Here is a 23240-nt window from a genome sequence, read left to right as displayed (position 1 = left end):
GGGACACCCAGGGATGCACAGGGGCCGGAATGGTGCAGCTGTGTCAGGAGGAATAAAGGACAGTTCAGCCACCCAACAAACGCCCGGCAATGAGTGAGAACATCTGGAGACCCCGTGCAAGAGAAACCACATGTGCAGTCCCCGCGGGAATGCACATCTTGTCAGGTGGGCAACGCCTCGTGACGGGCAACGGGCAAGGCAGAAGTGACACGGGGGGTTCGCAGCGAGCTCCGAGGTCACCCCGGAGCAGTGACACGTGGAACAGGGCACCTTCCTCGGCTGGCTCAGACCCTTCTCCTGACTGACTCCGGCACTCACGCTCCCCTGCCTTGACAGCAAGGCTCTGGCAAACTGCTCCTTTGAGAAACTCCTCATTTACACAGCTGTTTTCTGTGCAGAGACCAAGCCTCAAATTCAGGCACATAATCCCAAATTCTCTCTTCAGTTCCTAGAGTTTATGCAAACCTCGAGAGCAGCGCCCTTGAGCACAGACAGTTCAGCCTTTTGCAGCCTCTAATGTCACACTGACCTTTGAGCCTCCTGCCTCAGAGAGCACAGTTCTGACACACACAGTTCTGACAAGAATAAAAATGCTGAGCACAACCAGCTCTTTTCACCCAAAAGCTTTGCCAAAGTTTCACCTTACAGCCCCTGCTCACAGGAGATCACTGAGTAGCCTAAGTCAAGCTCAGAAATGCTGCCTGATTTGAAGTTTACAAAGCAGATGACAATTTTCAGTTTACAATACAGGTTGTTAAGAGCCAACTGTGCACAGTTCCTGCTCTGATCAACCAAGATCTGGGTTAGATAATACCCAGAAATACCCGAGTCCAAGTCTTGGCCTGGATAAGATCTGATCAGAAAGCTGTGGCAGAAACAGAGACTCAAGGCTGTGCTTCCACACCCACAGCACAGCAGCTTTTCTTTCACAGAATAGTTTAAAAAAAAAAAGGAAGTTGACTGTCCAAAAAAGCACAAGACTAAAATAAATAAATAAATAAAAAGTCACTCTTTGCACTATTGGACTGAAATGCTCCTGGAACATTCAACCTTACTTGAATGCATGCTTGAAAAAATAAAAAAAAGGCAAGTGAGGGATTTTACAGGGTTGGCAATAGACACTATCCAAAGTGCAGGATTTAGCTGGATCAAAAAAAAAAAAAAAGACAAAAATGGAGATGAGTTATAGGGAAACCACCAAACTGGTTGGACACGCAGCTGTGAGGTGTGAAAGAGAGCTCTCGGAGTCACGGGGTGAGGAGGTGTCACTACCCCAGTGCTGGGTGAACCTCAAGAGTCGGCAGGTTTAGTTTGGATAAGCACACAGCAGTCTGAGGCCATCGGGAGCTTATCCGAACCCTGAGAACCTCTCCGGTCTGCAAGAACAGTTCTCTCGCAAGATTCCCGGCACTTGCTGCTTCTGGTCAGCCCAGAAATCCCTTGAGCATGTCCCTCTTGCAGTATTTCAGCACTCTTAGCTTCTGGGAGAAGCCAGGTGCAAAGGTACCTGCAAAAGGGAAAAGCGATGAGAAAACAAAAAGTTAACTCAACTTTTTGGAACCTCGTAAGGCTTGGTTGGAAACTGGGGGTGCGAGGCAGGTTTCCTAAGTTAGCTGGACTGGCTGGCCCGTCCCTAAATGTCCTCACGTGGGAATGGTGAAGGTTTCATGCATGAACACGAGCGCTGCATCCACTCCTCCCTCTGGAGGACAGCAGCACGGGGCACTCACCATTTGTTTGCATAGAAGGTGCAAGATTTCAGCAAGCAAGACGCCGGCTCTTCCCACAGGAAGCAAGGGTTTGCTAAATTCTCTAGAATGAAAGAAAAACAGGTGTTTTTCTGTTATAATTCGTATTTGGGATGCAAATCTGGGGGTAGTGACCAAACTGAGGCAGGAAATCACCTTTAACTTCTGCCAGGGAGGAAGGATTTGATTAATCCAGCACTGCTGATAAAACATTCAGTGATGCAGTGACCTTGTCACAGCAGGGCTAATTACAAAGACTTGAACTTTACATCAGAAAATATTTTATATTTATGTCAAATCCACTCATTTTTGTGGGATGCTGCACTTGAGCAGAGGGAAAAGACTGTTCTTTTCTTAATATACTGGTAACAGAAATAGGAACCAATCAACTGGATCACAGTTAATCCCCAAATATGTAAGGACATACAGGAATTCTGGTCCAGGAAATGGTTTCTGGTCTTGCAGACAAGGTTTTGTGTCTGTTTAAGGCAGTGCCCAGGTGGCAGACAGGGATTCCCATTGTTTGGGCAGGGACACCTTCCACTGTCCCAGGCTGCTCCAAGCCCCATCCAGCCTGGCCTTGGACACCTCCAGGGATGAGGCAGGCACAGCTGCTCTGGGCAAACTATGCCAGGGCCTCCCCACCCTCACAGAGGGGAATTTATTCCAAACATCCCACCTAGCACAGCCCTCCTTCAGCTACCCTCTGAGCCACGCAGCCCCTCTGCAATACCTCGCTCTCTGCAAGTCTAATTCCCAGAGCCTCCGTGCTCCAAATCACTCCACTCTACAGAACTGGGGTATTTTTAAGCTCAGCTGGAACCAACAGCAGACTTCTGGATAAAACCCTTGTCCAAGGGTGAAAGCACCGAGCTCCCTGCCCAGCAGAGCTCTCAGGCTGGTGTGGGCCCCCAAGGATGTGCAACAGCTCTCCAGTGGGGAGCTGAACCTCCAGCACTGCTCATCCTCCACCCACTGATGGGAACCACGCAGAGAAACCACTACAGGCACAGCTGGAAAGCATCACTTACTGTATAAGTTCTCTCATAGAGATTCCTCCTTCTTTTAACATGGGGGTCACCAACTCAGCCAGGTACAGCCAGATATGGGGTATATCTATGGCCATGTCATCCGCCATCTCCAGGGTCTCGGAAAAACTTCAGAAGGAGGAAAAAACACCAAGTATTAAATAAAATTTAATTGGAGACATTTCCTTCAAAGAAATCTGTGCTTTAAAAATATTTTGTAACATAAAAGAGGAGTGAAGAGAGAGAGGAGTGAGGAGAATCACAAAGGTAACAAAAAACCTATTGCCATTTTATGCCTTTGGTACTTCCAACCTGCCAAGACTGAATTTCTCCATGCAGAAACAAGGAGAATATGTGGAAAAGACACCACCTTTTGTAGATCCAACAGAAACACCCAGGAAACCGCCAGTCATTATAACTCTTACATCCCAGCACCAAATCACTTGCTAAACAGTAACATCTATAAAACTTAAAAAGCTTTCTTGTCTGTATATATAAACCATCAAGTAAATGAAACCTTCTTAAAAATATCCAACATTTAGAGAAGGGGGTTAATCCTAACAGAATTCCAAATGTGAGGTAAGCAGTGAAATGTCTGTAAGAACTCAGTTCAGCAGAGGAGAGTTTCTATCTGCAGCAGGAATTATAGGACTACTCCCCAGTGATACACTTTCCAGAATGGCTCAAATGTCTTCACTTCCCAAGCCTGGGAGATGGTAATTTTTCTGCTCTCCTGCCAGTTTCTACCATGGTTTGTTTCTCCCTGAAAACCTTGAAAAGTCCAGTGTCCTCTTTAGTGACTATAAATCCACTTTTTTTCTTAAGTTTCAAACCAGGAACCATCTCCTTTGCTTTATTCTTTGCAACCTCTGCTGCTCCTCCACCCTTTCTGCCAGAAATTATTTTCCTGTTGTGCTCTCCCCAGCACAGGTTGGGAGCAGTGTTCATCCTGTGATCCCTCACTACACGGTCACTTCTGTGTCAGTAGGTGAGGTGGTTTCTGCTGTTCTGCTCAGCATCCACTGAACACCACTTGCCCTTTCCATCATCTTCAGGAGTGGTTTCACATTGTTTATGTCACATTCAGAGCACACATCCCAATATTTCACCAAGATCCTTTATCCAAACTCCAAGAAGCTCGAGAACAGCTTTAATCAGAATACATTTTGGATGTGTATCACCTCAAACGAGTCCCCCGACCATCAGTGCTGTGTGGACACAAGAGTGTTCCCTGTGGATTTAGATTTTTTCAGCAGTTCCATACAGTTTTGAGCTCAGGCTGCCTAAACCTTTCCAGTGAGCTGGACGAAGTTCAGGGACAGACACAGGTGCAGGGAGTTTCCTGCCAGAGCGGTCGGTGGTACCACAATGACAGGGACTCAGATTAAAGCCAGACAGAGCCAACTCCTCAGCAATTCAGTATCTTCATCTGCTCCCTCACTGCTGCATTTGTGCCTATCCCTGTTTTATCCCTCCTGCTCTGCACCCAGCGAGCACCGAGTGCCACCAGGCACCCCCATGGGAACAGGGATTGTTTTAGGACTGGGAACACAAATCTCAGGGAGCTGAAATGAGCCAGCAGCCAAAACTCAGGTCCCTCTTGGCAGGTCCAACCCATCTGCTCGTGTGTTCTCCTCCTCAGCCCCTCGAGGGTTTGGCCCTCCAGCTGAGGTGTCCTGGGAAATGGCACGGTGTGGGTGAAGCCCTCTTCCCAGTGGGACAGTGGCTGAGGCTCTGGGTGCACAGGAGCTCAGAGCTCCCAGGTACTGATGATGTGTGCAGGATTCTGGCTGCCTCCTCTTCCAGTTACATTCAGGGATTTGCAAAAGTCAAAGAGGGAGAAATGCAGCACAAACAGGGATCTGAGCACATATGTTTAAACAGACACCTACAGATCTGCTTCAAAATAAAAGCTGATATAAATATGAACATATTTATGTTCACTAAGGCATCTGAAACACTTTAAAATATATTGCAGTAATAATATTCCTTATAAATGCACCCAAATGATACAGTCTTTCCAAAAGAATGTGTGGAGAGGGCAGGATACCAAAACAAGGTGGGAAATAATTTCTCTGCAGCACAGCATCCATTTGCAAGAAACACTGCGGAAAAGAATCAGTGGATTCTCCGTGCAGAATACCAACCCCTTGAAGAAATCCTGCTTGCTCAGCTTTCCCGAGTGCACCAGCTGATGTAACAACTGGCCCATGTGATCCCTGGTGATCTGACTCCGCTCCAGCGTGGACTCCACGCCCACGCGCACGAACACGGGCAGCAGGCTCTGGGCACTCAGCTCCTCCACGCACTGCATGGCCTCCTGTGGAATGACACACAGCAGTCACCCTCCACTGAAAAGCAGCAAACACGTGGCACAAGAGTATTTCCTACTGCCACACCAGAGATCTTTGGTGAAATGAGTATTTAGTGAGGCTGCCAGGCAAAGGGCTGAATGAGGCTGTGGAACCTCATCACATAATAACAAAACCAACAGTGATAGCAATAATGGAATTTATACCACTCAGGTAGCATTTTTTAAAACACACAATCACATTCAAGCGCTGCTTGGTGAAATGGCAGGAGTTATGTTCTGGATGCCACCAAAACACTGATTACTACACTGAACATCAAGTCAGAAAAAGGCTATCAGATCAGATTTGTTACTGATCTGACCTGGCACAAATGCCTGTGTTACAAACCCACAGCCCATTGAGAAGCAGCAAATAGCTGGGGAGCACTTGACCATTTTGCAACCTAAACAAAGAAACACTCAGAGACTTTGAGAGCAGCTCTCAAAGTCCCACATCAAAAACCTCCATTACCACCACAAGGACCTTCCAGTGACCTTCTGGGTCCAGCCCACAGACCTCAGTGGCCTTCCTGACCACAGGCACCTGCTCTGGGACTAGTTATGCCTTGAGCTACCAAGACCTGGCAGCCCAGATGAGTTTCCTCAGGCTCTGTGGGGTTTCCCTGCAGGTCAGGAGCCCGGTGGTCCTGCCTGTGTGCTCGGGTTGGAGCTCATCGGGGGATCCTGCCGTCCTGGGACACACAGGAACCCTGCTGGCTGACCCTGCTGTCACCAGGGTCACAGCTCAGCAGCTTGAGCTCATGGTCAGGCCAGACTCTGAGGAGCAAACCCCTGCAAGGGGCCGTTCCTCTGCTCCCCACAGCAGGAGCTCACTCAGGGGTGGCTGCAGGAACACGAGTTTAAGCAGTCAGAGCTTCGCTGCACCTGAAGAGCTCCAAGAATCCCCCAGTACCAAGTAATTCCTGATGCAAACAAAGTGCCTTGATTCCATGGACTTTAAACCAGCCCTGCCCTGTCTAATGCAATACAGCTCCACGCTCAGCCAGCCACAGAAACATACTGCTGTATTTGCAAACAAGGAACTGAAGAGGCCCCTTCATCACAGGCATCCAGGGGAGCCTTTGGAGTCCATCATGAGCAAGAAAAAGAGCAGAGACTCCTTGGCTCACCAGCCCCTGGGTCCCAGGCCAGCTCACTGCCAATCAGAACAGGGTTTTTCCTCTCCAAACCAAGTATTTAATAATTTATCCCCATAACTAGATGTGAACTCTAAACAATCCATCATGAGAATATTCCTCTTTCCAATTATTAATTGGAAATCCAATGAAATGGAAGCAGCAACTCTGCTTTTAGGGTGCCAAACCAGCAACTCCCAAGTGCTGCCATTTCAAACTTGGCAGGTTTTAAAATTTATTTCAGTGAAAGATCAAATGAAGCAGCCTTGCAGCCAATGTAACACTTCTTGCAAACTCCCTGGATGAGCTAAAAAACCCATTTACAAGGGAAACAAAATTGCAACCTTTTAACTAGGAAGTGATGACAGCTGCTCAGTAATTTCCAATGTTTATTAAAAATTCTCTGGAGTGATTTGTTCAATATTTAGTATTGCTTTATCTGCCTCCAGATCAGAACAGCACATGCTTTGATAACTAAATGAAAACCTCTGTTTATTTTCCCACTAGCTTTTCTGCCTCCAAAATTGCTGGTATTATGGAGCTGCTCAGTGATTCATGACAGATACACATCCATCTTGCTGCTTAAACCACACAGGCTGGGCTATTTTTCCTATTACCAGCAGGGCAGAAAACAAGCTTGGGAGACAACTGTCCTGAAAGAGCCCTGGAGCTGCTGCTGCTGCTGGGATCTGTCTGGCCCTGCTGCCTCTGGGTGGGCTGGGTGCTCACAGAGACACACCCTGGGCAGAAATCACTGCAGCCCCTCAGAGCTGTCTGTTAAGTGAGGTTTTCATCTTGCTTACCTTAAAATCATTAATATGCAAGAACTCATCAATGATAGATTTGCATTTTCTTTCTATTTCCTCTTCTGATAGTGAAGGCTTTTCTTGCACTGGAGCTGGGGGAACTTCTGGCTTGGCTGGTGGAAAAGGAAAATCAGCATTTTAGAGATGACATTCTGAGAACAGAAGTCACTAGGGCAGGTGTGTCCCCTGTCCCATCCTCAGGCACAGGGTAGTTCTTTGATGGGGCTTGGAGCGACCTGGGATAGGTGGAAGGTGTCCCTGCCACAGCAGGGGGGTGGAACTGGATGAGCTTAAGGGTTCCTTCCAACTCAAACCATTCTGGGGATTCTGGGATTCTTTCCTGGCTGCTTTTTCCCCATATGAACTCCCAGTATTTCTGTAACTTGACCTTGCAGGATCACAGCTGGCAGTGGCACAGGTCAAATACCTTCAAAGCTCTGCACGAACATTAAATAATTAAATGGGAGCTGCTGCAGCAAAGTTAAAATATGCTGACTGCGATGGGCAGCAGCCCAAGGCAATCTCCCAGTCATGTCCCAAAACCCTGGTCCCCATGGACTGTCCACAACATCCCGAGGCTTCAGGATAAGCCTGCGCTGTGCTGTGGCACTCAAAGTGTTTCCCTCACCACAGCAGTTTCCAGATGTTTCCCAGGGAAGGAGCTGAGTGCTGTCCTTACTGTAAAGGCTCTGTCCACTGCGAACATCACCCTAAGTGTCCCTGTTTTCCCAGATCAGCCCGGGCTGGCAGGAGGGAAAAGCAGGAGCTGCAGGACTGACAAGGTGACAGACAAGTCACCCTGGTGGGTGCCACCCTCCTGCTGCACCAGGGCTGGCTCAGAAGGAGGGCTGGCAACAAGGCGGTGCCAAAAAGCTGCTGTGCACCATCTGTCCCAGACCCAAATCCCTGCCCTGGCCCTGGGGAATGCTTGAAAAGGGTAGATATGGCTTTACTGGGCACTGAAAAAGCATTCCTGAAGAACTGACACTGATTTGGGAGACTCTGCGTGCAGAAGCCAGTGGGACAGTGACAGGACAAAACAGGGCAGACAATGTCATGGGGTGTCAGGTGCTGTGCTGGCACCTGCAGCCTTTCAGCCCTGCTGGACCCTACAGAGGGGCTGCAGAGGCCCAGGCCTGACTCAGCTGGGTCACCCAGCTCTGGGAGGTGCATCCAGCTGCAGCCTGGCAGTGCCCTGCACAGACACCTGGCACTGCTCCTGGCAGGTTCCCCCTTGTGCCTTCCCACACATGCAGCAAGACCCCCGAGCAGAGAGGAGCCATTACCAGGTTCCTTGGCTTTGCTCCTCTCGGCCTCGGTGCTGTTCCTGTCCATCTCCATGCCCCCTGTCAGCTGCTTCACCGTCTCCAGCATCTCCCTGCGCTGCTCCTCCTGGGCCTGGTTGTCCAGCAGCAGCTCCTTGCTGCTGCTGCCCCGGAGGAAGGTGTTGGGCCGTGACAGGGAAGGTGGCAGAGGTTTGTCGTTCTTCTCCCTGCCCGTGCTCCCACGACTGCCAAACAAAAACCCGCTCAGGGGTTAGGAAAGGGACTCGAGGGCTTCACTGCAGGAAAAAAACCACCCCAAAAGCCCTGCAGGATTGTTCACTTCATTTCTTACAGCTGTACCCACAACCAAAATTAACTCAATGTCAGAGACACACAAACACAAATACCCAGAGTGGACAGGAACAGCCAATGCTTCCCAGAGAGTTTATGAAAAAGCAGCGCTCTACAGCACCCATTTTACACATGGAATAGTGAATTTTATAACACATGGACTCTATTTCCCTTTGAAATGGTGTGAGAGCTTTAGATCAGATTTAACAAAGGAATTCTTCCCTGTGAGGGTGGGCAGGCCCTGGCACAGGGTGCCCAGAGCAGCTGGGGCTGCCCCTGGATCCCTGGCAGTGCCCAAGGCCAGCCTGGACACTGGGGCCTGGAGCTGCCTGGGACAGTGGAAGGTGTCCCTGCCATGGCAGGATTGGGAATGGGTGATCTCTCAACTCTCTCCAACCCAAAACATTTTGTGATTCCATGAGAGTTGTATTTTTTACCCATTAATAGAAAAATACCTCCCAAAGAGTGAAGGCTCCCAACAACAGGTGACAACGACCTGTCCTGTTAATTACTGTGGTAATGAGTAAGACAGGCAAATCGATGCCATAATGGAATAATTTCCAGGTAAGCTCAAGCTTTACTTGAAATAGGAGGGAAAACATTGGAGGAACAACTCAGGAAAATACTTCAGCAGCTTTCAGTGTGCACTGGAAGATCCAGTGACATTTTAAATGAACTGTACATTTACAAACCATGTCTAGAGTTAATAAATTATTGAGGGTTAATACATGTTTCATGCTCCAAGCTGGAGTGGCTGCAGCCCTGAAGGAATTGGAGTGAGAGAGAGGCTCTGCAGTTTTTTGTTGGATGTGGGAGCACAGGCAGGTCACACCTGCTGGGAAGGGTCAGACGTGGTTTCATGCTGCATTTCTGCCAGGTTTTAGGTGTGTTTTCCTGGATAAATAAACCTACTGACCTGGCTGAATTCACAGCCATTAAATCCAACCTATTTATTACTACATTTTATCTGAAGAGTTTTTAATCTGTTAAACACAACTACCCTTGGCTGAAGGGTGAAGTGGAAACTAAAACATTAATCCAAATGGTTTTAAAAATTAATTACACCTCTCTCTCTTATGATATTATAAAGTACAGGCGTGTTTGAAGCTAACTCAGAGTGGGAAAAGGACCCAGCCATTCCTGGAAAAGCAGGGAATTCTCTTCTTTCTGAGTGCAAAGGGCAGCAGTGAAGAGGATGGAGCGACACTCACCTCGTTAAGGCCCTGCGAGATTCTAGTTCTGAAGATGCAGATGAGGCAGATACTGGGGACACTGGAGGCTGCAGGGCAGAAAATCTGTTCAGACTTGTGGCACTTGGTCGCAAGGAGTCTGGAGATGGTGGAGACAACACAGAGCAGAGCGACAAGGTCAGGAGCTGCTGAGAGCTCAGCATCACCGAGCAGCTCAGCCAGAGCCACGGGGACAGAACTGCAGGGAAAAGGCTGGGCCTGCCCCACTTCAACCCTTCTGTCAGGAGGTCACACAGAGGGGAGCAGAGGAGCCAAGGGGAGCCCTCACTGGGGGCTGCAGCTCCTCCCGAGGGGCAGCTCTGCTCTCTGCCTGTGAGCAGGGACAGCACCCAGGGAAGGGCTGGAGCTGGGCCAGGGGGGTTTGGGCTGGAGATCAGGAGAGGCTCTTCCCCAGAGGGTGCTGGCACTGCCCAGGCTCCCCAGGGAATGGTCCCAGCCCCGAGGCTGCCAGAGCTCCAGGAGGGTTTGGCCAGGCTGGGATTGTTGGGGTGTCTGGGCAGGGCCAGGGGTTGGACTCTGATCCCTGTGTGTCCCTTCCAGCTCAGGACACTCCCTGACTCTGTGACCCCCACCCAAACCTGCTCTTCAGCAGCAAAGCCGAGGGTGAGGGTCCATCCTCACTTACCCATCTCGCTTGCCTTGGCTCCACCACTGCTGCCCTTCCCCCAGCTGCCCAACTGGGCTTTAGGCACGAGCTGAATCTTCTCATCTATTGTGGGCTGTAAAACACACCAAGAGGTACAATTACAAGGGCAAATCCTACAGTGTAATAATAAATGGGAGATTTTTTGGCAATAATCCCAGTCTTGTGAACACCAAAATACACTTCACATATTTCTGGACGACTAAACTGTGGCCCAAGACATGGGACACAAACAACAAAGGGCATCACAAAGAGTCTCTTCCAAATGTCAATGAGAGACATTCACAGTGAGCAGGAGCTTCTTTTTTATTGGGAATTCTGAAACTCAGGAAGTATATCCAAATTTGAAAGATGTTCAGTTTGTTTGTGATGTGTAAGCCAGTTTCACTGTCCATCAACTCTCCAGTCATGGCTTTGGGGGGGATCTGCAGGGCACCAAACAATCCAGAGGGCAAAGGATGACGACAGGTCGCAGAACTTGGAGGAAGAAGTGGTGTCTGGCAAGAAGAGAATATTGATTTTACAATGTTCAGTGGGAGAATTTATTGACAAGGAGGTTGTGACCTCGCAGATCTCGGGGGAGCTCCTCTCCCCTTCCAAATGAGCTGCTGTGGAACCAGCTCTATTTGTATGGAACAGAGGAGAAGGGCTTTCCCCAGGTGAGCTGTAAGCCCAGGCAGGAGGAGGCTGAACCTCTCCTGCTAATTTGGAAACTGTTTTATGACTTTCAGAAGGAACAAACTGACTGGATCTGCAGAAGGGCTGCAGTCTGTCCAGGTCCTGCTTTACAGCTCTCCAAGAATCCAGGCACTGAGTGTAAAAATTCAGGGCAAGTGACATTAAGTGGGACAAGGGAATATTTAGGAGTCAGTGATTTATGCAAAGGCCAGACTTCTCCTTGGCAAGAAAACCCAGAGCTGTACTGAAGTTCAACAAAGGAGAAATCTCCAACTTGCCCAGCCTGCAGCCCTGGAAAACTGTCCCAAATTCACCAGTTTATTGGTGAAATAACAGGAAGATGCTCATCTGGAGGTTGAACATGAGAGTTTATCACATACTGGGGGATGCAACCATGCCACCAAGTCGAGAAACCTCTGAAGCAGACATAGCTCTTCCCATTCTACTGGAGCATCCTAAGTCTGGAGTGCTGCTGGTTGTGACACATCAAAATGGATGTGGCCTCCCTGTTTTACTGAGGAGCAGCATCAGAATAGGGTCTCAAGAACTTGAGGCAGCCAAGGATTTCCAGCAGGTGTTTGAGGCTCCCAGGTGATGTGTTTGAGACCCACGGAACATGGGTGCTGTGCTGCATTTCCACGTCACACAATACCCTGGGTCACATTTTCATCACTGAATAAAATGCAGGTTTTCTGACTGAGAGCTTCTGGATTACCAAAAGGACACTGTGAACCTGAGAAAGAAAGTCTGCACACTCCTTTCCCTCAGGACAAAACAGGAACATCCAGAAGAAAATGCAGCTTGATTTACACACAGTATTAACTCTGAGGATGTAACATGTCCCAGCCCCAAGTTGTGACCTGCACACACTGTCCTGGTCCTTCCTGGACTAACAGAGGTTTTATTGCCCTGAAGGAGGCTTGTGCTGGCACCTACCTTGGTGATTTTAAGGAACTTGGTGGGGTCCAGCACTCTGCTGTTCTTTGCCCCCTGCACAGTGTTCCAGCCGCCCTCGTCGACCCGTGGGACACCTGAGGAGGACAAAGAGAGCCACGCTCAGCCCAGCCCAGCTCAGCCCAGCCCAGCCTAGCCCAGCTCAGCCCATTGCTCTGACAGGCAGGGTCCTGCTCGGGAAGGTCCTTCCCTCTGACATGCCACAAGCAGCCTGCCTGCTGGTGCTCTCACACAACAGCTCTTGCTCCTTCCAGGGGCTGCTTCTGCAAAGGATGGTTCCTGGCTGATTTCTCTGCATTCCTGCAGGTGCTGCATGTTCACGAGCTCATGGAAGCAGCAGGTGAGATGAGATGCCTTCCCTGACCAGAGCCTCACTCACCCCACAATTCCTGCGGCGCCTGGCTGGTCTGACACAGAGCCCCTCAGGCACTCCCAGCTTCCTCACCTTCTCCTGGTGTCACTTTAGGATAATTAGAATCTACATGGATTTTCTTTAAACCCTGTTTTCAAAGCACTTTCATTTGACAATCCCTAGAGAATCCCCCAATCCCTAAAGAATCCCCCAAATTACTTTCTCCTTGCCTCTGTCCCAGCCTTCATTTTCCCAGTCACTCCAACTTCATCTTCACACAGTGCCCTGAGGGCCAGGAGCAGTTTAAGGTGACACCAAGACACTCCCTCACACAGAGTCAGCACCTTGTGACTTTAACAACTACAGACAACATGGTTTTTCCTGAAATGAGATGTTTTTCTCTCAAAATGAGACTCTGCAATGCAAGAGAATAGATGGCAAGTCTGACTCCCAAGTAATAACTTCTTAGAACAGATTTCTGGCAGCCTGTCCCAAAATCAAACACGGTTTGCATGAATGGAAGGTGTGAGCACTGTTGGCCTGTGGTTGGTTATTTTCACCCATGAGATTTGCCCCTGAAAATCCCCACAGCCAATCCATGGCAGATCTGTCCTTTTCCAGCCTCTGCCATATCAGGCCCCATTTCCTTTGCTCATTACACGTAGGAAAAAAGCCCCACAGATTTTTTTTCCTTTTATGTGGGATTCCCTCTAAGGCTACTGGATGTGAAATGAGCAGTCAACTTGGCTTTTACTTTACCCGGTCTCCTCTTGTCTTTGGTCATGAGTTGTTGCACCTTCCTCTGTTCTTCCTGCTCTTCAATCTTGGCTTCTTTATGGATCTGCTCGATGGTCTTGGGGCCCTGGTCTGCTCTCCGTGACACCCAGTTGCACTGGGGAAGAAGCAAAAAAACAAACATGTGCTCAGGGGAACTTCCAGGGGAGCATCAAACATGGGGAGTTTGAATATTGGGAACGAGGCCTCATCCTCCCAACCCTTGTCAGGCCTTAGAGGGGCTGGAGAAAATCCTGTGGAGCTGGGACACATCATGGACATGGTTATCCCAGCAGCCGAGAGCAGAGCTCAGGGACAGAGACTGCAGCCAGGACCTGACTGAATTCATGAATCCCCAGCCTGCATATTCCCAGCTTCTCTTCCAAGGCTCAGAGGAAAGAGAAGAGCTGCTGTCACTCTCTGTTCATGACTGATACTCTTTCTGGGAACCTCTCCTCCAAGCTCGAGGGAAGAAATGAAAATTAAAAAATCAAAAAGTGACTGATTTTAAACAGAGACAGTGCTTTGCACTCCAAGAGTGGTGATGGCTGACACAGGAATCCTTCAGAGAGGAGCAGCTGTCACTCCAAAAACACTTTCCTTGCTTGATGTCTTTCCAGCCATGCAGTACCCAGACCCCTCCAGCCCTGGAATGACCACCCTGTCCTTTATCTTGCTGCAGCCTCATTACAGCTCCTGGGGTAATTATCTACCTGCAGCCAAAATGGTGACTTCAGCCTCCACACAAGCCAAGCCAGCTCCCCTGGAGGGGAATTACAGGTGCTGGCAAGGTTTGTTCCACCCAGGGTCATGTCTTCACCTGCACGGTGTGGGGACCCCCTGCACCACACATGTACTGACCACGGCACCAGGACAACAAGGAGACATCTCCTGGCTTTGGACAGCCAGACCCGGGGGAGAAGGGGAACAGATCTCCCCCTAACATCCCACTTGAGCTGTGAATCCCCGCTCTTGCATGAGAGCTTATCCAGCCTGGAGATGGAAGGGAGCATGACAGACTGGCATGGGAGCTGGGGGTGTGCACCTGCAGGACAGAAGGCCCCAGGGAGAGCTCAGAGCCCTTCCAGGGCCTGAAGCGGCTCCAGGAGAGCTGCAGAGGGACTGGGGACAAGGAGGAATGGCTTCCCACTGCCAGAGGGCAGGGTCAGATGGGATATTGGGAATGAGGAATTGTTCCCTGGGAGGGTGGGCAGGCCCTGGCAGAGGTGCCCAGTGCAGCTGTGGCTGCCCCTGGATCCCTGGCAGTGCCCAAGGCCACAAGGCCAGCCTGGACACTGGGGCTGGGAGCAGCCTGGGACAGTGGGAGGTGTCCCTGCCCATGGCAGGGGGTGGAACGAGATGATCCTTGGAATTCCTTCCAAGCCAGACCAGTCTGGAAGGGGCACCCATCATGGGCACCCATGATTTCACACTTCTACTCACTGCAGCTAGGACCTACCAGCCTTAGGTCTATTACATCCTGAAGCATGAACCGAATCCTTGAGGAGGTTTTCCTCTCTTTCACAATCTTCTCCATCTGATTAAAATACTGGTCCATGCGGGGCTAGACAAGAAAAACATCATCAGCACGTTGAGGAAAATGAAAATACTCCCTCGAGGGGCACCCAGCAGGTCCTGCATTCTGGGATTTCTGTGCTAGAAACATCAGGGACTCAGGGCTGCTCCCCAGAGAGGTGACTGCTGGGTCTTGTACACTCCTTCAGGATGGATTTGAGGGTGCACAGGGCAGCATCTGCAGGAGATGAGGCACAGCTGTGCAGGCACACACTTTCTCTGGGTTTTTAATGACACAAACCATCTACACCCTCTGCACATACATATAAACATTACATCCATTAAAAATATATCTCAATCTGAGCTTCCCCTGCTCAAACCAGCTGCGTGCTCACCTCAGCCCAAGAGAAACTGGCTCAGGAAACAAAATGGGTACAAAACCAGCCTAAGACACATCATTCCATGGTTTATCCCCTGAGCTGAGCCAGGCCACGCTGAGCAGCAGCTCTGGGTCTCTCTGCAAGAACAATTTAATGGGCTTGGCTGGGGGAAAAACCCCACAAACTCCTCATCCAGAGAATTGTGATGTGGTGGAATCCCAATAGGTGCACACTAATACATGAATTGGGATCAGCAGAGAAGCTCCTGTTAGGTCTACATTTGGCTCACCAAGCTCTAAGAAGACTTTTTCTCAAATTAGGGCCTCTGGTTGTTTCAAACAAGAGTTTCAGAGCAGTTTTCTACCATGTTTCCCACTCTTTTCACTAAAAACCAGCTAAATCCTTGTCCTTGTAGTTAAAGAAACAGAAACAATCCATTAGAATTTGTGTCTGGCCTTGCCTTGTGAAGTTCCAGCTCTGGGAGCAAATGTTTCCAAAGTTAGGCATGATGGGGAAATATTTCCAATGGACTTTGTTTAGAAGTTTTAATTAAACTATGACCGACAGTTCAGCTTCAATAAAAACACATAATAAAATGCCTACCCCATTAAGAAGGATTCTCTCAGTCTTGACAGAAATAACCAATCCCAAAGGCAGGACAGAGGCCTCTGGAATTGCTCCCTCGCTCCGTGCCCTGCCATGCCCCAGCTCGAGGGTGCAGAACCAGCAGAGCACCAAACTGTTGGCTTTTACAGTGCTCCCAAAGACCAAAACAGCATCCAGGCCTCATCCAGCCTGACCTCAGCTTGGAAGTCAGACCTGGTTTTCCTCCCAAAGCACACGGAGAAACCGAATCCCGCTGGTGCCGTGCTCAGAGCACGGGGTGTTTGCCTGGGACTGCTGATAAACCACACTGGTTTGGTCAGTGCTCACAGAACAGCCTGGGAAATTCCTTCCCCTGAGGCTCAGGACTGATCTGCTGTGATCCCCGAGATCCCTGAGTGGAGAGGGAACTCCCTGCCTGGGGCAGCTGAGCACAATTAGCTCCATTTGTTTCCAGAGCCAGTCCCACTGATTCCTGGCAAAGCCCTCGAGCTGTTCATCCCCAGGCTGGTTTTTGTGAAGGAGCAGCAGCCTGTCTGTGCCAAGAGAAGCTCTTGCAGTGCACAGTGCTCTGTGCTACAGAGATATTTGCTGGAAAAGGAGGATGCAGAACAGCTGCCACATCCCAGCACATCTGGGGACAAAGATGACACAAAAGACAGGCACCCCAGAGGCTCAGGTGGGGGTTTGGACTGGTTAATGAGGGTGTTGCAGATTTAACCTGAACAACACCATTTCATGGTGGCTTTTGTAGGTAACATAAACCTTCAAATGGAAATAATAATGTTTTGGGAACTACAAAGGAAGAGGGACATTCAACTTGGAAAAAAGAAATGTTGAGCACTTCTGGGCTGTGTGTTTGGATAAAATCTTTGGAAATAACAACTGGAGAACACAGTTGAAAATGATACAGAATCTATGACAGAGCAGGGCGTGAGGCCAGCTCATGATGAAACATCCACAGAGGAGTGGATGATTTCCTCAAGCCATGTGGAAATTCCTGAAGAAAAAACAAATCTTCAAATAAAAACACCCCACACCCATTTTTCCAGCTCTGCCCAGAGAACCTCATCCCTCACTCCCATTCCTGCCCCACCTTTGCCTTCTCAAAGTCCAGGTCCTTGCCAATGGTCGTGAGCAGGCGGCAAAGGCACTCGAGGGACTCCTCGTCGTGGTTTTTCAGCAGCTTCACCACGCAGTCGTGCATGATGGCCTCTGTCAGCATCTTCAGCTTGAAAAGCTCGCCGATGAATTTGATGTTCCCGATGGATCTCCGCCGGGCTTTGTCCTTGGCCTCTTCCAGCTCGTCGTGGAGCCGTGTCTTCTCCTCTGGCTGTAAAACAGGAAAACAGCTCTGCAAAACCACATTCACTCTTTGAAAGATCCATTTTTATGTTCATGGACACTGTTCTCTCTTTTACTCCTAAAGCCCAGAAAGATGCTGGGATAAACCCACTGTCAAGACAAGTATTTTTTATTATCCTCAGGCACAGTGACAGAATGAGTCTCAACTCCAAAATCCCCCCAAATCAACTGCTGTTTCAAAAGGAAATAATTTTCTGAAGGAGCTCTGAGAACTTAGGGAGAAAAACACCACTTACAGTGGTGGCAGCTTCGAGTTCTTTCTGCTTCTTTTCAAAGACATCATCGTCAGCCTTGTCCTTTTCAAATTCCTTCTGGCAGCGATTTAACAGCAACTTACGGAAATTTACTGTGCTCCCAGGTTTGTCTGCCATGGGCACTTTCAGCTGGAAGTGAGAAGGAAGAAAAACATCAGCAGAAATAGGGATTAACTCCACAGAGGAGGGGTCATCCATAACAATTTATTTTGCTCTTCATGTTGGGCTGCGCAGCTCTGCAAGGCTGTGAAAGTAAAGCCTCACATCAGGACTTCCAGGGGAGTTTTACATTGCAGATGTAAAGTCACACTCCAAACTTGGATGACACCACCTCCGCCCGGGGATGAATTACATTTCCATCCATACAATCCCTTAAAAACACCCTCTGCTTGAAAACACTCTGGTTCTGTGCTGAAGGCTTAAGCCATATTCCTTCACTGCATGTCATGAAGGACCTGGGGAAAAGGGAGCTCTTTTGTCCCAAATTCACCACGTGAGAATGAGCTGTGCAAAGCCTGGCTCATCCTCGGCTCCCTTGGAACTGGCAGACATGGAAGGGTGGTGAGGCCCTGGCACAGGTTGCCCAGAGCAGCCGTGGTTGCCCACCCCAGAAGTGTCCGAGGCCAGGCTGGACGAGGCTTGGAGCAACCTGGGATAGTGGAAGTTCTCCCTGCCCGTGGCAGGGGATGGAATGAAAAGAGCTTGAAGTTCCCTTTGCTGCCTATACTATTCCATCCTTCTGTGATTCCATGAACTTCCCAGATACGACTCATCTTGCACCCAGGTGGAGCAAGGAGTCCTCAACTCCCAACAACTGCTCCAAGCAGATCCCTCTGCCTTGGGCACGGCCAACAAACCAAGACTCCACATCAATTATTCCTGCTTACACTCAGAAGCTAACACTTAACCCTGCTCTCTGCAGTTTCTGTGGCTGCCCCTCAGCCCAGGGCAGCTCCCGGGCGGCTCTTACCGTCACCAGGCAGCGGCACATGTTGGCGTAGGCCACGGAGAAGCTGGGCTCGTCGATGGCCTTCTCGAAGACCAGGTCGATGACTCCCTTCAGCCTCTCCTCCGTGTCCACCGTCAGGTCTGTCACCTGCTTCATCAGCTGGTTGAACATCTGGGGCGTCAGCTTGTTCAAGATGCTTCGTACCTTGCGGAACAGCTCCTGAGGGACAGAAACGCTGCAAGCTCAGGCACGAGTGGTGCAGGTGGATTTCAGGAATGAGCCAGGATGCTTCCCACAGGAGAACGGAGACATCCTGCAGGAGTGTCTGGGAAGCTGAGTGACACACCACACGTTTCTGCACAGCCCAACCCCAGTCCTCACTCGGCTACCAAAGACCAAGACTATAGGACAGGAATCCTGGGAACACCCAAGTGCTTTTGTCAAGTGTAACAGAGGCACAAAGCCCTTCCTGTCAGAAATACTCTTCTTTATATAAGTTTAATCCATGAGATATAAATTAACAGGAGTGGCCTCTGTCTCTTTCAGCCAGAGGTAATCAAGCTCTCCTATAATTCACTTTAAGGTACTTTGTTTTTTCCTATCCAGGATGATAATGAGGTCAACATGCCACCATTAGCTCCAAGAACAGAATTCCAATGTCCTTCAAGACCATTCCAACTTATCCTACAAATTACAAGGTTGACCACCAGACAAACACCTCCTCCCAGAGCCAGTGCCCCATGGAGGAGAGGAGGGGGAGAAGGACAGAGGCAGCTTCAGACAGCACCGCTGGGCTGGGCAGGACCAACAGAGGGATTTCACAGAGGAACCTCAGTCTTGCTGAGGATTCAGGGAAGAAATGTGGTCTAAAAGGAGATGAAAACCAAGGTCTGTGCTGGGAATGTAATGCTCTTTGCTGTAGAATGGAGACAGAAATATTCCAGTAAAACAGCAGTAGGAAAGCAGTCCTGGAAGAGAGACAGGAAGTTGTTCTCTGGTGTTCTCTGCTTAATATACAGGACTGGCATTTAAACACCAGGCAAGAATAAACATACCCAAAATACCACCAAGGTAGGGGAAAACTGAGATTCCAACTGGAATGCCTTGCCCTTTTTCACTGTCTGATACAAGAGGGAAGCCAAATTACCATTACCTGGGGCAGCTGCTGCACCCTCAGACCTGCTTATGCTCTCACCTGGGTTTTGACATTTTCCGGGTCCTCGGTTTGGTTTTCCCTCTTCAGGCTCGGCTTCCAGGCGTTCTCTGCCTTCTTCAGGTGCACATCCTCCTTCACACACACAGTGATGATCTTCCTGGGCTCCCTCCTCTGGCCCGGCTGAGATCTCCTCGGTCCAACATTCAACAACTAGGACAAAAACATTCCTTGTTACATCCCACTTCAAGCTCACGCTGGGTAACACATCCAGGGCAAACACCAACACCCACTGACGGCACCGCTGACCACCAGCACGTCCTGCTGGGACACCACGAGTCCCTCTGACCCAGCACTGCTCCAGGCTGCTCCCAGGGAACGTGGAGACACCCAACACATTCCTCTGGGCAGCTCTTCCCAACAGAGAGACAGAGTGACTCTGCCTACACAACCTACACAGCCCTGCGGTGCTCCAGGTGCTGCTCCAGGGGGCAGAACTGACCCCAGCTGGCCAAAAATGCCTCTTGGGATCAGAAACTGCATAACTGAGGCACCACAGCAAGGTGTGGAAGAATTCAGGCCTTACAGGTGTATTTCAAACGTGCCATCCCAAGCACTTAGACAATGATAAACTGGCAGCTCTGCCAGAAATATAAAGTTTTACTGGAGATTGCTTCCAACAAAGCCATTTTGAAATGGGAATTACGTAAAACACAGTGAAGGAGTATCACTGCAGCTCCTGCACTTGAAAAATACGGATCCTAACAGATATGGGACAAACTCTGGGTGGTTTCACAGAAGAAAGGGAATCAGGGTGCTTTGGAACTGTCTAAGCACCTCTGCAAACCTGTGTAATGCCATGCTCCTCCTGAACAGGCACTAAACCTGCCACAGCTGGGGAGTTTTTCCCCAGATGTACAAGTGGTAGGGCACAAGACATCCCCAAATCTCCTCTCCATCATCTGATTAAGGACTAAAGGCACCAGGTGCTATTGGGAGGTTGCTCTTCCCCCACGCTCTTTCACATTTCTGAACTCATTTATCACAAATGGCCAACCTCAAGGTACAAATTAAAGCAGCAAAACTCCATTATCAAACCTGGTACTTCCCACAGCAGTAATTAATCTGCTCAGCAGCCACTCATGGAAGATGGGCCATTTCAAAGACTGCTTTGTTCAACAAAGGGATTCAACGAGCATCAAAAAGGCCACTGCAGCTACTTGAAGAGCTTCAATGAATAGGAGGAAAGGGCTCTTGGCTGGTGCCTCTTATGTAATACATCAGCCACAAACCTGGGTTTGTGGTTACTGAAAGGCAAAATTCTTCTTAAAGGCAGGAGGGAGTTGAACCACTTGCCTTTGACAAGGTAAATGTGTGCAAATGAGCAGGATCACCAGCTCCGATGGAGCTCTTGTTTGGGATGAACAGCAACAGAGGAAGATGGTGTCAGAAGACAATGACCTCATGCTGAGGAGTGACCTGCTCCCAGTGGTGCCTGGGAGAGGGCTCCAAGGGGCAGGGTGTCACTGGGCTCCCCTCAACTTACAAAGACCCCTGTTCACATCCCCTGCCACGCACAGAAATAGCCCAGCAGATTATTCAAACTGCACGGGGCACAAGCCCCATGAATGCTGTAATTCACAGAATCATTTATCTCGGTAAAGATCTCCAAGATCATCAAGTCCAACCACTCGTAGCACAACCACATCAGGCTGATCACTCCTGAGGAGTCAACAGTGGAACAGGGAGCCTTCAGGATGTTTCTGTGTGCCAGACACCTTCCTATAGCAGACATTGATCTCTCCCAACGTCCCCTCTCTGCCCCCAGCCTGAGGCCTGACTGACACCGGTCTGCCTCAGCAAGGCCTGACGGCAGCCCTGCCTTCACACACCACCTCTGGTGTTACACACTTCTGCTGCCCAGGCTCTGACCACGCTGCCAACGTGGACAGAAGACACTTCCCTCCAGCTGAAAGACCAGACAATGATGTCACAGAAACTGACTGGCCACAGCCACGCGTGCCAGAGCTCAGCACACGCCTCCTGCCCGCAGACAGCTCTGTAATCAGAGCCAGGCTGCAGCGTGCCCTGAAATCCCAAACCTTTGAGCTCATTCCCCCCAGAACAGAGGCAAAGCCAAGGAGAGGTGACTTGCAGCCACCCCATCTCCTGCACAGAGGCAGCTCTGGTCTGAAGGACCTCCCAAACACACCAGGCTGTAACACACGGGGACGGAGTTGCAGAGGCCGGCACTTCCTCGGGCACGGAACTTCCCCAGGCACGGGTCCATGCAAATGTTCCTTTCCAGCAAACATCCACCCCTGAGGGAGGTGACTCCCTTGGAAAACTGAGGGATGCACGGAGCACCAGCGTGTCACCTGTCACCTCCTCACATCCGGCTGCCTTTGAGCCCAGACCTTCCAAGCATCAACACAACAACGACTTCCTTTGAGACTGTATGTTTTAATATCTGTGAATAAACTCAGTTCAAGCTGTGTGATTAGGTTTTCAATCAGTGAACAGAAGCATCCTTTGAAGATGTTATAAGATAATAGATGGATCTAACTTTTAAGAGAAATGGTCCAGGGGTCTGGGGATTTTGGCTCCAGATTTATACAGCAAGTTAAAGAGGTGCTTGAGCTCAGGCCTGGCTTCCTGTAAATAATGATGGTTCTGCAGCAGGGGACAAGTACCAGGTGTTCCTGCATTAATCTGAATGACCTCTCTTCCAGAGGAAGACTCAGGGAAGGAAAGCAGGAAGACAAAGGTACAAGACTCCTGCAGAGGAGCCAAAGACTCACAGCAGCACAGACTGGCCTGGTGCTCCACTCAGGCAGCAAGTCATGGAAATACTTCAGAAACCATCCAAGGAATTCAGGAAGTGCTTCTCCCTCTGTAAGAGGCTTTGAATGCAGACAGTAAAATTGATGTTCGATGGTGGGAGGGGTTGTGCCTTCCAGGAACAAGAACTGAGGTGATTTCAGTTTCCACCACCTCTCAGGAAGGACAAAGCCAATGCAGCCCGTGCAGGGACGGACCCCTCTGCTCCAGCCCCGCATCTCCGAGTTTGCATCTCCTCACCTGCCACGCTCACCTAACCCTGCCTACACCAGAGAGCCTTCCCAGCTGCACCCTGTCCTGTGCAACTCCACCCGCTGCCGTCCGACGCAACACCGGTTAGTGGCAGAGACAGTCATAAAACACGTTCAAGCAAAAAGAGGGAAACAAAGACAAAAGCCAAAGAAGCGAAACAAAAGACTCTCAACGTGCCGGAAGCGGTTAGCGCCGAGCTGCTCGATGTTATTTGGGGCAAGGAAGAGGCAGTGGTTTGATGGTTCATGGCATGGCCTGTGCAGAGGTGGGATGGCTGGGGACAGGCAGCGCACACACAGGGGTGGCCATGCGTCACGAGAGGGGAACGTCTGGCATTGCTGGGCTCAGAACCCTCTGATCCTACAACCGCCGGCGTCGAGGACAGGCTGGTTAAACCACGTCACCTTCCAGCCCTCCTCCAGAACAAGGCAAGGAGAGGCTCTGCTCTGCAAAGGCGCAAATGTAAGATGTATGTTACGTGCTGAATGCTCCAAATGAACGGGGTAAGCGGGACTTACCTTTTCTCCCCCTTTCCACAGGTCTGCAAAGTGCAGACCCTCGCGGATCCCGCTCGGGCCAACGTCCCAGCATGC

At 49.9% G+C, this 23240-nt stretch overlaps 1 protein-coding gene across 16 annotated transcripts in view; it reads right to left on the bottom strand.

Annotated features, from left to right (window-relative positions):
- EIF4G3 (eukaryotic translation initiation factor 4 gamma 3) overlaps positions 1 to 23240 on the bottom strand; it is a 143588-nt gene that overhangs the window by 5700 nt on the left and 114648 nt on the right. For 15 of the 16 annotated variants that reach the window (XM_038160021.1, XM_038160022.1, XM_038160024.1 and 12 more), the window contains 14 exons: positions 19597 to 19767; positions 18423 to 18620; positions 17435 to 17581; positions 16930 to 17166; positions 14795 to 14899; positions 13321 to 13453; positions 12192 to 12286; positions 10560 to 10653; positions 9896 to 10013; positions 8355 to 8578; positions 7066 to 7181; positions 4924 to 5096; positions 2780 to 2905; positions 1731 to 1812 (listed from right to left, as the gene is read on the bottom strand). In XM_038160021.1, coding sequence (XP_038015949.1) covers positions 1731 to 1812; positions 2780 to 2905; positions 4924 to 5096; positions 7066 to 7181; positions 8355 to 8578; positions 9896 to 10013; positions 10560 to 10653; positions 12192 to 12286; positions 13321 to 13453; positions 14795 to 14899; positions 16930 to 17166; positions 17435 to 17581; positions 18423 to 18620; positions 19597 to 19767 — 2019 coding nt within the window. Of the gene's footprint in view, positions 1 to 1272; positions 1508 to 1730; positions 1813 to 2779; positions 2906 to 4923; positions 5097 to 7065; positions 7182 to 8354; positions 8579 to 9895; positions 10014 to 10559; positions 10654 to 12191; positions 12287 to 13320; positions 13454 to 14794; positions 14900 to 16929; positions 17167 to 17434; positions 17582 to 18422; positions 18621 to 19596; positions 19768 to 23240 lie in introns of all 16 variants that reach the window. The other variant, XR_005259600.1, reaches the window with a different exon arrangement.

The sequence above is a fragment of the Motacilla alba genome, chromosome 21, assembly GCF_015832195.1.
Source record: "Motacilla alba alba isolate MOTALB_02 chromosome 21, Motacilla_alba_V1.0_pri, whole genome shotgun sequence".
NCBI lineage: Eukaryota > Metazoa > Chordata > Aves > Passeriformes > Motacillidae > Motacilla > Motacilla alba.
This window is presented reverse-complemented; position numbering and strand designations above follow the sequence as displayed.